This window comes from Rhinatrema bivittatum, chromosome 2 (assembly GCF_901001135.1).
Source record: "Rhinatrema bivittatum chromosome 2, aRhiBiv1.1, whole genome shotgun sequence".
NCBI classification, from domain to species: Eukaryota; Metazoa; Chordata; class Amphibia; order Gymnophiona; family Rhinatrematidae; genus Rhinatrema; species Rhinatrema bivittatum.
Window position 1 is genome coordinate 700,074,741 of NC_042616.1, and position 17,183 is coordinate 700,091,923.

At 44.7% G+C, this 17,183-nt stretch overlaps 1 protein-coding gene across 4 annotated transcripts in view; it reads left to right on the forward strand.

Moving 5' to 3' along the window:
* The window catches only part of LRRC69 (leucine rich repeat containing 69), an 89,685-nt gene that overhangs the window by 41,038 nt on the left and 31,464 nt on the right, over positions 1-17,183 (forward strand). For 2 of the 4 annotated variants that reach the window (XM_029591659.1, XM_029591658.1), the window contains exon 4: positions 14,724-14,755. In XM_029591659.1, the coding sequence (XP_029447519.1) occupies positions 14,724-14,755 (32 nt within the window). Of the gene's footprint in view, positions 1-14,723; positions 14,920-17,183 lie in introns of all 4 variants that reach the window. The other 2 variants (XM_029591655.1, XM_029591656.1) reach the window with 1 other exon arrangement.

Here is a 17,183-nt window from a genome sequence, read left to right on the forward strand (position 1 = left end):
AGTACTTGACTTTGTCCTGAACCTTGATCCTGAGTCTTCATGCTCAAGGTTCTCATCTGAGTCTTCACATCCCAAGCTTCTCATCTGAGTCTGCACGCCCCAAGTCTCCTGTCTCAGTCTTCATGTTCCAGAGCCTTCCTCCACTCTCGTCTCCTGTCTGGCCTGCTGCCATTGCCGTTCCCAGCGGCAGGTCTGAAAGGGCTTGGAGTAGTCGGAGGACCATTCAGAGACCAACCAAGGGTAGTTGGTCTCACTGAGGTATGCAGGTTGGCAGGGGCCTGGGCTTGGCTTCGATCCAGACACGGATCTGTCTCACCAGCCTTGATGTTCCCCAGAGCTCCTCTCTGGGTTCACCGAGGTCGAAGGGCACACATCTCCTATTCTCGCGCAGCAGCTGCTCATGGCATCTCTTGCTACATCTAGCCAAAGCCTGCGTGTACATAACAGTTTGCAAAGGCCTCTCAAGGCCTCCCTTCACATAACAGTAGCAGCTTACCATACTCAAGTGGACACCAAACCAATCTGTACTCATCCACTAATAATTTTGTTTCATGAAAGGTCTATGACATGTCAAGCCACCTGTTCCATAGGATCTCATTGTGATCCTTTCCCAACTATTGAAACCTCCCTTTGAGCCATTGGTGTGAGCTTCTCTAAAGTACTTAACACGGAAGGTAGTATTCCACTTTGCAGTGACTTCAGCTAGGAAAGTCAGTGAATTCCAAGCTCTCATCCACTTTCCTCCATGTATGCAGTTTCTCCACAACAGGGTGGATATCTGTACTCAACTGAAGTTTCTCCTGAAAGTAGTCTCAGCTTTCCATAATAATCACTTCATCGTATTGCTTCCCTTTTTTCCTAGGACCCATGCACATGAAGGTGAAAAAGTCCTACATATGCTGTACTGCAAAAGGGCCTTAGCATATTTTAAGAAACAAACTTGTAAAATCTCTCAGCAGTTCATTTGATATGACCTCCAAAAGACTGGCTGGCTGAGTACATGCAGCACTGTTATGCCTTGGCAGGACAGCATGGCACAGATTCTGTGAAAAATCTTCAAGTGAAAGCAATGGCTGCTACCATTGCTTATCTTTGAGAAGCACCTATTGAAGATATCTGCAAAAATGTAACTTGGTCTTCCATTCACACCTTTACATCCCACTACTGTCTTAAAAACTTTTCAAAGACTGACAATAAATTTGGACAAGCAGTTTTACAAAACCTGTTCTCGCTGTATTCCACTCTCCACTGTAATGGCCAGGATGCTTACTAAGTAATGCTCTGCTGCAACCATCAGCTTGGGACGCCCCATGTAATAATGGCTAATCCAGCCTGCTTATCGAAGGAAAACGCAAGTTTGCTTATCGTAAATGGTGTTATCCATAGATAGCAGGATGAATTAGCTATGAAATACCCACCTACCTCCTTGGAGAATCAGTTACATAGTTAGATTAGCTCTAGTATAATCTGAGGAGACTCAGGATGCAACACCCCTGCAGGAACTCCCACACATGCTCAGGAGAGCTCAAAGCTCTCCTAGCTTGGAGAGAGAAGTTCATTCAGTGCTGCTGAATAACATCACCTATATGTAATGACTAACTCATTCTAAAGAAAACACTGTTTATGGTAAGCAAACTAGCTTTACCAGTTTGTCTGGTTTTCCAGCATCATACTTTTTATCAGTTGAAATGGAAATATTCCAGGTGATCACAACTTCTTTGTTCTCCTCTGTTTTTATCTTTTGCTTGTCTAACTATTCTCTGTGTCTCACTTGCTTCAAGGATAAGCAGGATGGCACTCCTCAGATGAAGGTGACATCATGCAATGGAACCCAGTCTGGAACTTTTTTATTAATGTATCTAGAACTTTGATTATGTCTTACTGGGCATGCCCAGGATGCCACTATACCATACATCTGAACCACATGGGGGCCCCTTCAGTCTCTTCTTTTCTGTGGAGTCCACTGATCATGGTTTTTCACTCTTCTGCTTGTGCTGTACTTTGTTTCAGCAAAAATTTGCAGGTTTGTTCGTCATGGGGCTCAATGGTTTTGTTGCTCCCCTTTAGTTTGCTAGGTAAGTTTTAATAGACATAGTAGGGATGTGAATCGTTTTAGGACGATTAAAATTATCGTCCGATAATTTTAATATCGTCTTAAACCGTTATGGAACACAATACAATACAGATTCTAACGATTTATCGTTATAAATCGTTAGAATCGTGAGCCGGCACACTAAAACCCCCTAAAACCCACCCCCGACCCTTTAAATTAAATCCCCCACCCTCCCGAACCCCCCCCCCAATAACTTAAATAACCTGCGGGTCCAGCGGCGGTCCGGAACGGCAGCGGTCCAGAACGGGCTCCTGCTCCTGAATCTTGTCGTCTTCAGCCGGCGCCATTTTCCAAAATGGCGCCGAAAAATGGCGGCGGCCATAGACGAAAAAGATTGGACGGCAGGAGGTCCTTCCGGACCCCCGCTGGACTTTTGGCAAGTCTCGTGGGGGTCAGGAGGCCCCCCACAAGCTGGCCAAAAGTTCCTGGAGGTCCAGCGGGGGTCAGGGAGCGATTTCCCGCCGCAAATCGTTTTCGTACGGAAAATGGCGCCGGCAGGAGATCGACTGCAGGAGGTCGTTCAGCGAGGGTTCCGGCGCCTCGCTGAACGACCTCCTGCAGTCGATCTCCTGCCGGCGCCATTTTCCGTACGAAAACGATTCGCGGCGGGAAATCGCTCCCTGACCCCCGCTGGACCTCCAGGAACTTTTGGCCAGCTTGTGGGGGGCCTCCTGACCCCCACGAGACTTGCCAAAAGTCCAGCGGGGGTCCGGAAGGACCTCCTGCCGTCCAATCTTTTTCATCTATGGCCGCCACCATTTTTCGGCGCCATTTTGGAAAATGGCGCCGGCTGAAGACGACAAGATTCAGGAGCAGGAGCCCGTTCCGGACCGCTGCCGATCCGGACCGCCGCTGGACCCGCAGGTTATTTAAGTTATTTGGGTGGGGGATTTAATTTAAAGGGTCGGGGGGTGGGTTTTAGGGGGTTTTAATGTGCCGGTTTTTCGATTTTTCGATTTTAAACGATTTTTAACGATTTTTCACGATATTTTACCCCCCCAAACGGCAACAATACGATTCCCTCCCCCTCCCAGCCGAAATCGATCGTTAAGACGATCGAGGACACGATTCACATCCCTAAGACATAGTGTACTTGGATTTCAGCAATATCTTTGACATGGTTCTGCACAAAGAATTATAAATAAATTTTGCGCCCTTAGTATGGATCCTAGAGTGACTGGCAGGGTTAGAAACTGGCTGAGTGGGAGGTGACAAAGGATAGTAGTAAATGGAGTTTTCTCTGAGGAGGGGGTTGTTACTAGTAGTGTGCCTCATGGATCGATCTTTGGATCAATTCTTTTCAACATTTTTGTGAGCAACATAATGGCAGGGTTGTCAGGAAAGGTTTGTCTTTTTGCCGATGATACCAAAATCTGTTACAGAAAGGAGTGGAAAACATGAGGAGCGATCTAGCGAAGCTTGAGAATGGTCTAAAGTCTGGCAGCTAAAATTTAATGCTAAAAAATGCAGAGTAATGAATTTAGGATGCAAAAACCCAAGGGAAAGGTACAGTAGTAGAGATTAAATTCTTCTAAGCACAAAGGAAGAGCGAGTTCTGGGGGGTAATTGTATCTGATGATCTTAAGGTGGCCAAACAAATGGATAAAGTGACAGTAAAAGCCAAATAGATGCTTGGCTGCATAGCGATAAAAATGGTCAGCAGGAAAAGGGAGGTGATATTACCCCCCGGTGAGACCTCACTTGGAATACTGTGTACAATTCTGGAGATCGCACTTTCAAAAGGAAATAAACAGGATGGAGTCAGTCCAGAGGATGGCTACTAAAATGGTCTATGGTCTTCATTCTAAAGCATATGGGGATAGACTTAAAGATCTAAACATGTGTACCTTAGAGGAAAGGCAAGATAGGGGAGATATGATAGAGACATTCAAATATCTCAAAGGTTTCCATGCATAGGAGGAGAACATTTTTCAATGGAAAATAGGCTGTAGAATGAGGGGTCATGAGATGAGGGTGAAAATGGGTAGACTCAGTGTTGCACTGGAGGTGGACCCTTGGCCTGGCGCAGAGTTGGTACTACCCTCTGGTCAGACCCAGAGAGCATCTGCTACCAGGAGGCGGAGCTCACAAGGAGACAGAGGCAAGCTGGAGCTTCACCAATCACAGTCCGGGGTTTCCGCAGGTTGAGCCCTTGGGTACCCGGACCGCCTGGACTTAGGTGGGCCTCTGGAGGTCTCCCAGAGAGATGATGGAGTAGTCAGGCAGGTGAAGATCAGGCTTTATTGGGGAGGAGGGTCCACTATGCATTCCCACTCTACCCTGCTCTAAGGCACTCACTAGGTACGATTAGAGATACACTGGTGGGGCCAGGATGGTACCCGCATTGGCCTACAGGAACATATTGGTGCAGCATCAATGACATTGCAGGGCCATAGGCTGTGGCTTCTGAAACATGTGACATTCTACACATTCAGCAGCCCCTATCATAGTACATCCAACTAAGATTAACTACAGCCAACTTCTGAGGTAAAATAACCAGACACTCTGACTCAGCAATTGATTCTTCCAGACCCACTGGTAGATAAAGACTGGTACTAGCAATGGCCACTCTTGCCAGACTGATGTCTGGTTTACTAGTTTCTAGTGGAATGCAGGATTTGTGAGAGAGGTAACAGTGGTGAGGCCACTAGGCAATAGTGATCTGAACTTGGAAAAACCTGTTTTTTAGATATGAGCTGAACCAATTTAATGTTTTGCCTTGTAGTCCGATTTCTTCTAGTCTATTTAGTAGAGATGTGAATCGGAACCAGAATCGGATCCGATTTCAGTTCCGATTCACATCTCTATAGATGTGAATCGGAACCAGAATCGGATCCGATATCAGTTCCGATTCACATCTCTACTATTTAGTAATATTTTGTGGTTAACTGTGTCGAAGGCTGCCGATAGGTCGAGCATTATTAGAATATAGTGTTTACCGCTATCAAAGCCTCTTAGAATGTTGATAAGCTGGGAGAGCGGTTCCACTTTCCAGGGGATTCTGTGTCCTTGTGCCACGGCTCGACCCCAGAGAAACTCGAAGAGGTACCGAGGCAGGTGAAGCTTGCCCGAGCATGGGCTGGACAGGAGTGAGGCTGGAGTGAAGATAGGTGATGGAATCCACAGCAGGCACAAGGCTGGAGCGAAGACAAGGATGACTGTAGGAACTGACCCTCCACCAGACCTGCACACTTCGGGAAGACCAACAACGCAATGGTGGTCTTATGAACAGTCCTCCGATCATTCCAAGCTCTTTCGGACCTGCCGCTGGGTAACGGCAAGAAGCGGCAGGCCAGATGGAGGCCAGGGTCAAATGAAGACTGGAACATGAAGATTCAGACGAAGACTCAGGCAAAGATGTAGCTTCTTGGACGAGGGCTCAGGCGAAGATGTAGTTACTTGGACGAGGACTCAGGAGCACGATACTTGAATTCACAGACAAAGACTCAGGAACAAGGTACTTGGAAGATTTAAGGTAATCAGAAAGGTCAAGCAAGGTTCAAGGTATTCAGAAGAGTCAAGCAAGGTTCAAGGTATTCAGGAGAGTCAAGAAAAGTACTGGGTTGAGACTGTGACGCAGTGCGCCCTACACAGCCCACTCGCAGGACTGGTCGCAGACCACGCTGGACTCAAAGTAGCTTCTAGACGAGATGTGGAGTAACTGAGAAAGGCAGGTTGCAGAAACTGTAGAGGCCTGCACCGGGGCACGCCCTACACAGCCGCCAGTGGCTCGTCGTGGACCATGCTGAACGGCACAGGTTCTGGCAGAGTCTTTAGCATGGGCGGAGCAGGCGCAAGGAACTCCGTAGACCAGAGACAAGGATTCAAGTGGAAGTCTCCCGGAGGCTTGAGCTGCAGTAATGAGGAAGGCAGAGTGGCATGAGGTGCCCTACTCAGCCCGCCCATGGGGCTGGGTCACGGACCACGACATGGCACACCAGGAAAGGTGGCAACGAGGAACCAGGGGTTCAGGACAGCTGGACTGGATCACAGATATCAGGAACAAGAGACGGACATCTGGACTGGAACACAGATTTCAGGAACTGTAAGACAGACAACAAGACTGACCGTGGACATCAGGAACATCTGGAGGACATCTGGACTGGATCATGGTCATCAGGACAAGACAAGGAGCTCCAATGAAGAACAGGAAACACAGGACCTTGAAGAAGTGATGGAACAGCGAGACTCCTGGAGCAAAGGACAGGAAGATCCCAGGAGTGTCTAACTCCTTGCGAAGGCAAAGCTGGAATGAAAGCTGGGCCCTTTTGTAGGGCTGAAGAGGACAACGCCCGGGGAGGAGCTAGCAGAGGGTCACATCTGGCTGGCCCTTGCAATACAGAAGAGAGGCATGGGCCCATGCCTAGGGAAATCCAGGAAGGGCAGGATCATTTGTGGCGTCTTCTCAGCCACGTGGAAGGCCTGAAGGACGAGGCAGGCAGCGGGAGCAGCCCTGCAAAGAAGATGGACGAAAGGCAGGCTGCAGGAGCGGCTCCATGCCGCGAAGACTGAAGCAGAAGAAAGAGCAGGAAGGCTGCAGGAACCGGCAGGGACGGCTTCCCTGCTGGGAAAGGACTGCGGCATTGGCGAGGGTTGCTCCCTGCTGTCCGAGGACCTCAGGAGCAGCTCCAGCCGTGTCGGAGCACACAGGAGCGGCAACGGCGGTCCCAGCCATGAGGGAGGACCAGTGGCGCAGCCTTGCCTCGCAGGGCAGAAGAGGAACGCGGGCTCTGCGCCATAGAGGAAGCCACGACAGCGGCCCGACTGGCCGTGATCAGCTGAGCGGGTGTGAACGGAGTCAGTGGCTCGACTGGCTGCGAAGGTAGGGGACCTGCCCACGCTCCTCGCGGGCAGGTTCACAACAGTTAGGGCTGTTCAGCTTGGAAAAAAGATGGCAGATGGGGGATATGATAGAGGTCTTTAAAATCATGAGAGGTCTAGAACTGGTAGATGTGAATTGGTTATTTACATTTTCGGATAATAGAAGGACTAGGGGGCACCCCATGAAGTTAGAAAGTAACACATTTAAAACTAATCGGAGAAAATTCTTTTTCACTCAACGCACAATTAAGCTCTGGAATTTATTGCCAGAGGATGTGGTTAGTGCAGTTAATGTAGCTGGGTTTAAAAATTTTTAGATAAGTTCTTGGAGGAGAAGTCCATTAACTGCTATCAAACAAGCTGACTTCGGGAATAGCCTCTGCTTCTACTGGCAGCAGTAAGATGAGATCTTCTTAGTGTTTGGGTACTTGCCAGGTTCTTGTAGCCTGGTTTGGCCACTGTTGAAAACAGGATGCTGGGCTTGATGGATCCTTGGTCTGACCCGGTATGGCAATTTCTTATGTTCTTAAATGCCCAACAGGCCCACTGATCCTTATTTTTTGCACGTGTTGTGGTTTCAAGCTCAGATTCCGACCTGCACTCAAAAGTGCCCGGGCAGATGTACTTTCATGCTTTTTCCAGACTTAAGACACTCTGGAACCCCCCACGCACTTCACTGTTCTGGCTAAGATCCTCTTAGCCTACATCTTGACCATCTCACCAGGGAAGATGGTTGTTCCACGCAAACTCAGAGAAAAGGTACTGAAATGGTCCCATGACTCCCGTGTTGCAGGTTACCCTGGTCACGGTCAGACTCTTGCCCTACTTCAATAGTATTATTGGTGGCTTCAGATTCAACGAGATGTCTGAGCTTACGTGAATTCCTGTCCCACCTGGGCAGAGCAGAAACCCTTGTCGGATTGACCCTGGGGGCTGTTACAGTCATTGCCAGCCCCCAAGAAACCCTGGACCCATTTGTCTATTGACTTCATAGTGGACCTTCTCCTCTGTAATGGCTTCACTATCATTTGGGTCGTAGTCAACCACTTCTCCAAAATGGCCCACTTCATTCCACTCCTTGGCCTTCCTTCGACTCCAGAGTTGTTCTTATGGCTACGTGAGCTACCTAAACACATTGTGTCAGGCCAAGGTGCTCATTTCATGGCCAGATATTGGTGCTCACTGTGCAAGAAATTTGGCATTTCCCTGGATTTCACAACTGTATACCACCCCATGGGAATGGCCAATCTGAACAGATTAATCACACTCTTTAGACCTTCCTCAAATCCCATGCTACTAAATGCCAGGAGAATTGGGCTCCTCTACTGCCCTGGGCGAAGTTCTCACTCAGCTCCCATGCCTGTATGGCCACAGGCTCCTCACCGTTCCAGATAGTCTATGGGAACCAACCCTTGCCTCATCTGCTGCTGCTCTTAATAGTTCCCTCACACCTGCAGCCCAACTGTTCGCCCAGGAATTCCAGGGCCTCTGGACCCATACTAACAAGATGCTCCAAGAAGTGGACAAAAAGACCAAGGGAGCTACTAATATTCTTCACAGACCTGCACCACAGTTCACAGTTGGTGAGAAGGTGTGGTTAAGTACTCGTCACATCCGACTGCGAATGTCTTCCATGAGATTTGCTCCTCGGTACATAGGACCATTCATAGTTTTATGCCAACTTGGACCTGTGACTTACCAACTATGGCTACCTCCTGCTTTGGGCATTCGCAACGTATTTCACGTATCACTGCTGAAACCCCTGATTCTCTCTTGCCCCTCAAGAAGTGACCTCAGAAGTTAACACCATATATGAGGTAAATGAAATCCTGGATTCCAGGCATTGGGGCAAAAAATGGGATTACCTCATCTCTTGGAAAGGGTACAGTCTTGAGAATACTTGGGAGCCCAACTCCAATATTCTGGATGCAAATCTCTTGAAGGAATTTCTTGCCGCACACTCCAAGAAACCAAGGCCTTTAGGGAGGTAGTCTAAGAGGGGTGTATTGCCCCCAGAGCATCATCCTTACTTCCAGCCCCAAGTCCGGCATGTTCTCCGAAGGTGGCAGAGTAGTCCCTCAAACGGGTGCGCAACTGAATGCTGCGTCTCGCCGAACCCCAGCATTCTGGCCAATGACGGCGCAGCCCTGGCTCCCGACTGGCAATAGGCCAGTGCTCACTCTCTGCCTCCGAAGCCGCTGCCTCCCTGGGCCCCCCTGGGCGCATGCACACCCAACCTGATTTCCCTTAAAAGGCCTGTGGCAGGAATCTATCCGGTGGTGCTCGATGAAAAGATCACAGCCCTAGAGTATGTAAGGCCATTCCAGCTTTTGCTCCAGTGCCTCGGCAATAGTTCGACTTCTCCAAAGTGTGTATTGCCTCAGCATTCCTATTTCCAGCTCCTTGTTCCTGTGTTCCCGTCCATTGTTCTTGTGCTCCAGCCTTTGCTCCTGGGTTCATGGTCTTGGTCTTCAGTTCCTGTCTCGTTTTCCGTGGTCAGTCTTCAGCTCCTGTTTTTCATCTGTGGTTAGTCTTCAGTTCCTTTCTTCCTTATGATCTGGTTTTCAATCTTCTGTGTTCTTCGGACAGATCTCCCTGGTTTGACCTTGGTCTACTTAATAACTGTGATTGCCCTCTGCCTGTCACTGACCACTGCCTGGATATTGACCTTGCTTGCATCCACCTACCTCCAATGACTGCTCGAACACCATCTCCACCTGTACACCTCCTCCGCCCAACCCTAGCCTGCAACTTCTTCTCTCATCAGATCTTCACCTTCGCAGAGGCCCATGCCTAAGCCTAGCTAGCCCTGGCATCCAAGGGTTCAACCTAAGAGTACATGGGCTAGTATTGGTGAAGCTCCAGTTGGGCCTCTACTACTGCCAGCTCCACCAACCAATGTGAGGATCTGCAGAGCTCTTCCCTGCAGGTTGCTCCAACTCCACCTCAGCCCAAGGGTCCATGCCTGCAATGCCTGCTCTTTTCATGCTTATTGTTCTGGATCCTTAACTCACATTACTGCTGAATGGCTGTGTTAGGGTGCTTTGAATAGGTTTTCCTGTCATTACTGCACTATGAAAATCATACTGGTGAGACTTGTGAAAACTAATAGAAACATAGAAATGACGGCAGAAGAAGACCAAATGGCCCATCTAGTCTGCCCAGCAAGCTTCACACATATTTTCTCTCATACTTATCTGTTTCTCTTAGCTCTTGGTTCTATTTCCCTTCCATCCCCACCTTTAATGTAGAGAGCAGTGATGGAGCTGCATCCAAGTGAAATATCTAGCTTGATTAGTTTGGGGTAGTAGCCGCCGCAATAAGCAAGCTGCACCCATGCTTATTTGTTTTACCCAGACTATGTTATTAGCCCTTATTGGTTGTTTTTCTTCTCCCCTGCCGTTGAAGCAGGGAGCTATGCTGGATATGCGTGACGTATAAGTCTTCTCCCATGCCGTTGAAGCATAGAGCCATGCTGGATGTGCATCGAAAGTGAAGTATCAGGCCCATTTGGTTTGGGGTAGTAACCGCCGTAACAAGCCAGCTACTCCCCGCTTTGTGAGTGCGAACCCTCTTTTCTTCTCCCCTGCCGTTGAAGCAGAGAGCTCTGCTGGATGTGTGAAGTATCAGTTTTTCTTCTCCCCTGCCGTTGAATCAGAGAACTATGCTGTATATGCATTGAAAGTGAAGTATCAGGCTTATTTGATATCAGGCTTATTTGATATCAGGCTTATTTGATATAAGGTTTGTGACATGAAAGAACATACTGAATGCTCAAATATAGGCCAAAAGTCAATTAGTTTGTCGAATTCAGCCTTAAATTTCATTTCTGCCTTCTGGGCTCAATTTATAAGAAATCACATGATTTCCAAGAGTCTCACTCATTAATATATATGAGATAAAATTATAATGCTGTCCTATTAAAATGAAGTTATGTTAATGTCTACCAATTAGGAAAATGTTATGAAAGCAAACAAACCAGCTCTTTGGTGTGTAAATTGAATGTAATCTATTGTGAAACAATATTCTCCAAGACTGCTTCTGAATTGTCTTGCTGGTAATCTTGTACTTTTTTGGAATATTACATATTTTAATTAAAGATCTTTCTTAAACTGCTGATATGAAGTGTTTATTTTGGTTAACCCACAACAGATGAACAGTGTTAACAGACTATTTTAGTTTACATGCCTGCACACCACAAGTTTTCTATATCTTTTGGTGCAATTTTTTCCACCAATCTGTCCCAAGGCACGAGTGGCGCCATCTTGGGGATTTTTGCAGTTTTTCATCATAATCTCCAAACCCATAAAAATGATGAAAAACCCTTCTCACGGTCATCTGAATCTACCCTGTGCATGCCCTCAGATCTATTTTCATGTGCCAACTTATGTAACCCCCCTGTTTCAGGGACCTCACAGAATGCAGGGACATAAAGTTGTCCCTGGGACCACTCTTATTTTCCAGTTCTCCTTTGGCCACCTGGGTGCTAGGGTTCTTCTGGCAGGGAGGAAGAGAACCTGCAGGACCCTAGGCTCAGAGGTGGGGACTAGGTCACACTGTCATTTTGGTTGCTGTCACAGATGTACTCACACTTAGGATGTCCTTGCTTTACGGCTCCTCCGACTTTGAAGCAAGACACTGCACACACTGATTGGGTCTTCTACACAAATTTACTGCAACTAAAGTTACTTAAAGGACAATTCACAACAAAAATTCTCCAGATAATCTTCATACAAAAACAGTCCCAAACTGCCTCTTACTTTAGTTAGCTGAGTCAGTGTCCCTTTGGATGGCAAGTACTAGGAAAAACCTCACCCTCTTTAGTGCTAGAAAGTAGAGTCCTAGTAGGGCTGGGATCTCCATATCTCTTTTTCTAAAGGTAAACTGGGGCTTTAGATAGGAAATTCCCAAAAAGATGGTCAAAGTTCAAAAAGTCTACTCCTTCTCTAAGTGGGCAAGAATTGGTAGCAAAAAGAATTCCCGCCAAAATACTAGAATAAAGTCTCTACCAAAAATCTTCTCTTTTCTTCTCAGACTGGACACTGCTGTCCCTTTTTTGGCTGGACAGAGGGAGTCACAGTACCTTCCTGACCTTCCAAGGCAGGGGGTGTATCATCCTTAGGCTGGCTCAGGATCTAAAATAAAATCAAATAAAATCACAAAACACAAGCAAACCTCTCAGATCTTCTCTTCACTCTCTGACAGTCCTTTCCAGACCTATTGAGATACTGGCAAGCACAGAATGTGCTTCCCATAGTACAAGCCATGGAGCCTAAATTGGTGACCTCATCCACAGTCTACTACTACCCAAAATTTCAACTCAGAATGCCAAACCAAAAGCCATACTGCTCCTCATGCACAGCCTGCTTTTATAGTGCACTGCTGACCAATCCAAAGGAGCCTCAGTGGAGCTGCCTTCAGGTATAGTCTGCAAACTACTAAATTCTAGGCTGGTTGTATTGCTAGGGATAGTTTAGATAGTGTCACAGACTAGGGGATGAACTGACAGTAGCCAACAGGCAGAACCAAGACACCAGAACAGAATCAGGAGATAGAAGTAAGGTCAGACAGGCAGGGTCAAGGCAGGCAGAGTTCATGCAATATTAGGAGGCAGGCCAAGATCAGGACAGGTAGAGTACAAACACAATCAAGAGGCAAACAACAGGTCAAGGCAGTGATCAGGTTGCCTCACTGGATAAAGCCAGCAATGCAGAGGACCACACAAAACCAAAATCTATTACCTAGGCAATGATTCAGTAGTGAGCTTCCTTTTATAGGAGAGTGGTGATGATGTCATCAGTGTGCACCCACAGGAAATCCTGGGCACTGCACCTATAAAAGAATGAGTTGGCAAGGGCTGTTAGACAGAGCTATAAGATACATCAAAAGAGGTAGGGGGGGGGGGGGGGGGGGGGGGATGTTGGCTGCTGTGTAGCACACTGTGGTTGGCATATTTAGATAGTAAGGGATTTAATTGGTCCTATACACTTTGGGTTCAGATAATGAAAGGAAGAAAACTAGAAAATACCAAGAGATGTCTTATTTGTAATGGCACCAGTTCTATGGAACACTGTACCTAATAGCATGTGGCAAATCCTGTGTTTACTGCTTTTTAAAATAGTGAAAGCAGAGCTTTTTACTTCAGATTTTAATTAAAGTACTTATTAGCCTGTATGGCTAGTGCAGAAATGATAGGGTAACTTTGTGGCTTATTTCTGTTCAACTATTTTTAGGTATTTTCTGTTTGAAATACAATTTATTGAATTGTTCTATGCATATTATAATATAATCTTGAGGCTTTTATGATTATTGATTTGAAAGTATTTCATTCTGTTGCTTTAACTTTCCATTTTATCAGCTATCTGCCCTGAATATATAAATTATGGAAGGGTGGATTCTAAGTAGAAAATAAATAAAATAAAATAAAATAAATAACCCTGTAGTTTAAGAATAAATCTGGTGTTGAATCCAGTAAGAGAAGTGTAGTTTAAGTAACTTGGGCTAGGAACCTGAGAGCCTCATGTGATTTTAATCATCTGTCCCAATTAATCTAATTTTGTCATACCCAAAGAGCTTCATTCACCCAAAGGGGACCTTAATAGAAACTGAAGGTTGGGGGTGATGTCCCTGAGGGGCCATTTGATCATGTGGAGGCAGTGTGGGGAAAAGCCCAGATGGATCATTCTTTTACATTGGGGTGGTGGAGGAAGGCCCAGAGGAACCCTTGACTCATGGAGGGGGGAGGGGGTGTGTAGCAAGGAAGAGCCGCAGGGATGATTATAGTCCACATCAGGCCTTTTGTTATCCCCCCTGGAGGGTATAACAAAAATGTACCTCAAAGGGATATAGTAACATTTTTGTTTTATTGGGGGAGGGGGGGTTAGAAGATATTTTTGTTTTATTTGGGGGGGGGGGGTTAGGGGTGGAGGCAGTGTTTTAATGCAAATTGTGTTAATATAGTTTGCATTAAACCCATTTTAACTCTAATGTGCTGCTTTGGATGAATTTATATGCAACACAGCTCATTCATATTTTCATCACATTAGTCCAGATTAATTCTACATTTATATAATACTGATGCAGCATTAATGTGCATTAAACATGTTAATGAGCTTTATAACCAAAGAGAGTGTGAGATATATTATCAATATAGGGTATCCATTCAAAATACGGGTGCTTCTAATATCCCAATAATTCTTTCAAATATGAATGTAAGTTGTAATGTTCAAGTTCAATATAAATCTATCAGATGCTTTAATACAGGCAACATCTTTCAGTTCATCACTGTGCTGGAAAGAGTCCATATATCAAAAGTTGGTATTAGAAGCACCTGTATTTTGAATGGTACCCTATATAGATAATATATCTCTCACACACTTTCTTTAGTTGTTTTACACACCAGTGTGAGTCTCATTTCCACTTGATGTTTTTGCTGATTCTGCATTTAATGTATGGTACTTTAAAACATATTTAATGCCTGTAATGGTGCATTTGCCTTAATGTACTTTAGTACACTAGCCCTGAAACCTTTGAAAATTGGCCTCTATGTGCATACATTGCTATCAGCACTTTAGTTGTGAATATCCAGTTTTTGAGGTCCCTATAAACTTATGCTGTTGATTGTAGATTGTTAGTAAACCATCAAATATTCACGCTTTGAGAGTATATATTCAGTTCAAGAGGTTTCAACTTGACAGAGAAATTGTACTATATCAGTACAAATGGCTTTCTGTAACTGTGTTAGAACTTTGCAGAAATGTATATTGACCTGCTTGTTTCAACATTTCAGGTTAAGCAATCTTCAGCATCTGACTTTAAATGGTAATCAGCTAAAAAGTATTCCTAAAGAAATTAGTCTCCTGAAAAATATATATGAGCTCCATTTAGCTAACAATCAGCTTATGTATTTGCCTGAAGAAATTGTACATATGACCAACCTCCAAATACTCTGCTTGGCCAGAAATCAGCTACCAATGCTTCCAGAAGTAAGTGACATGCTTATAAGTCAAATGGTGATTCCTTAGCAGTAACCAGGCGTTTTAAATGCTAAAACAAAGTTCAAAGCAGCAATACAGGGCGTTTATTATAATGCTATCCTGAAATCTCTGGCATCATGACGTCAGTGGCACTGTCTTGCTTACGAGTTAAATAAGTGTTCAGATTAAATCACCTCAAAATAAAATAGATGTCATTTTGTGGTTTCATACCGCTTAAAAAAAAAAATCTCATTTTAAATCTTCTAGCCCAGATGGCATACCCAAGTGGCTCCAATACCCTTTTGAGGCCTGAGGGCTGAAGGGACGTCCCCTCTAACAATTCTTCCCTCCCTCTTCAGGCTTAGGTGCATAACCTCCATGGCACAACTGACCCTAGCAGTTTCACTGGACAGCAGACTCGAACAGAATTCTGCTGTGCTAAAGCCTTTAGTGCTATGGCCTGACCCATGGAACTAGCACAATGCCTCTTACTCTAAAAGTCAATATTATGGTATTTAAATGTTATAAAACATAGACTTGTAAAATTAATTTCTAATATAATCTGACATTGTATGAAACTAAGAACAATAATATATGCTGAGAACATAAAGATGCAAAACTACTTGTAAAATCTTGGGGCTGAATTTTCAAAACATTTTACATGCATAAATGGCTTTTGAAAATTGCTACTTTTACACACATAACTCCTTTGAAATTTCTCTCGAAAGGACTGAATTTTGAAAAGATTTTATGCATGAAAATGGACTTTTTAAAAATGCCCAGATATACTGTATGCTACTTTTACATGCATAACTCCTTTGAAAACTCTTTAATGTAAAGTCTTTAAAGAAAATATTTTAATAAAATCTTTCTTATAGACTAGAAAGAACAAATCCATAAAACCACAGGTGTCTAGTTATCAATATATACCAATTAATCTTCAGCTCACTAACAGGGGTATTTATCAAATCTCGTTAGGGCTGTAAAACTCGCAATAACGCATTATGCCTGAACCAAGATTTGCAACATTTAGCACAACTTTTGTTTCAGGCAGGAGGGAGGGAGAGAGAGAGAACATCCATATTAGTCAAGTATTTATATCACTGTAGGAGGGTCAACTAGTAACTCGGGGTGAGGTTTCGGTGGTGGTCTAGGGTTTGGGGGCGGTTTTACATGCACAGAGGTATGAACAGCAGAGTACACATCAGTGAAGCTTTGATGTGATTTGGAGTGAGAAAAGGTACATAAAGGCTTATATTATTTATTCAAAAAAGTATGGAGGTCATTTTCAAGACTTTACATGCATAAATGAGCTTTTGAAAATTGCTATGATACAGGCATAATTCCTGTGCAAATTCACTTCTATGCATACATGTGTGCAGGCTTAAGTTCTGCTCTCCGATCCCTTTATGTACCTTTTCTCACTCTAAATCACATCGAAGCTTCACTGATGTGTACTGTGCTGTTCATACCTCTGTGCATGTAAAACCGCCCCCCAAACCCTGGACTACCACCGAAACCTCACCCCAAGTTACTAGATGACAGTGGTATGAATAGTTGACTAATATGTGCATCACCCCAGAGGTGCTCTCTCTCTCCTCCCTCCTGTCCCCCTCCCTCACTGCTCAAAATGGGATTTGCAATTTTTCACATGCAACATTAAAACATCCCTCATTTTTATAAACTCTACCCAAACTCCTCCCTTTTGCCTAAATTTTAAAAATTTGCATGCACATGTTGTGATGCATTATTTATCGCATGCGTTATGGCATTTATCGCGGGCAATAGGGCCCTAATGCGACTTAATGAATGACCCTGTGAGTTTGCCTTTGTGATGATTTTGGAATTGTAATGGACACTGTACTAAAAATGCTAGGTATAGCTTTAAGTGTAAACAAAGGTATTCACCAGTCAAATGCCTCTGTTTCCTTGCATATAAGTAATTTTAACAAACTTGATAGTAAAGTAACTTTTTAAATTTGAATAAACTTAATAGTACATTAATTTTAATAAACTTAATAGTCAGTGGCAGTGAAAAGATAGCATAATTTGTTATATAAGACAGTGTATTGAGTTCCATCTTTAAGTTTTGTGATAATCAGAAAAAATATTTACGTTTTCGCTTAAATATGTTTAGCTCTCCCACATCATTTAGACCTAGACTGTTAGAACTACTCGACTTTATTGCCCTTGCATAAGTTAATATGTGCTGTGAGACAGGTCTCGCATGTTCAAGGATGCCTTTTAGCACTGGAGTGATTGTTCAACACTGC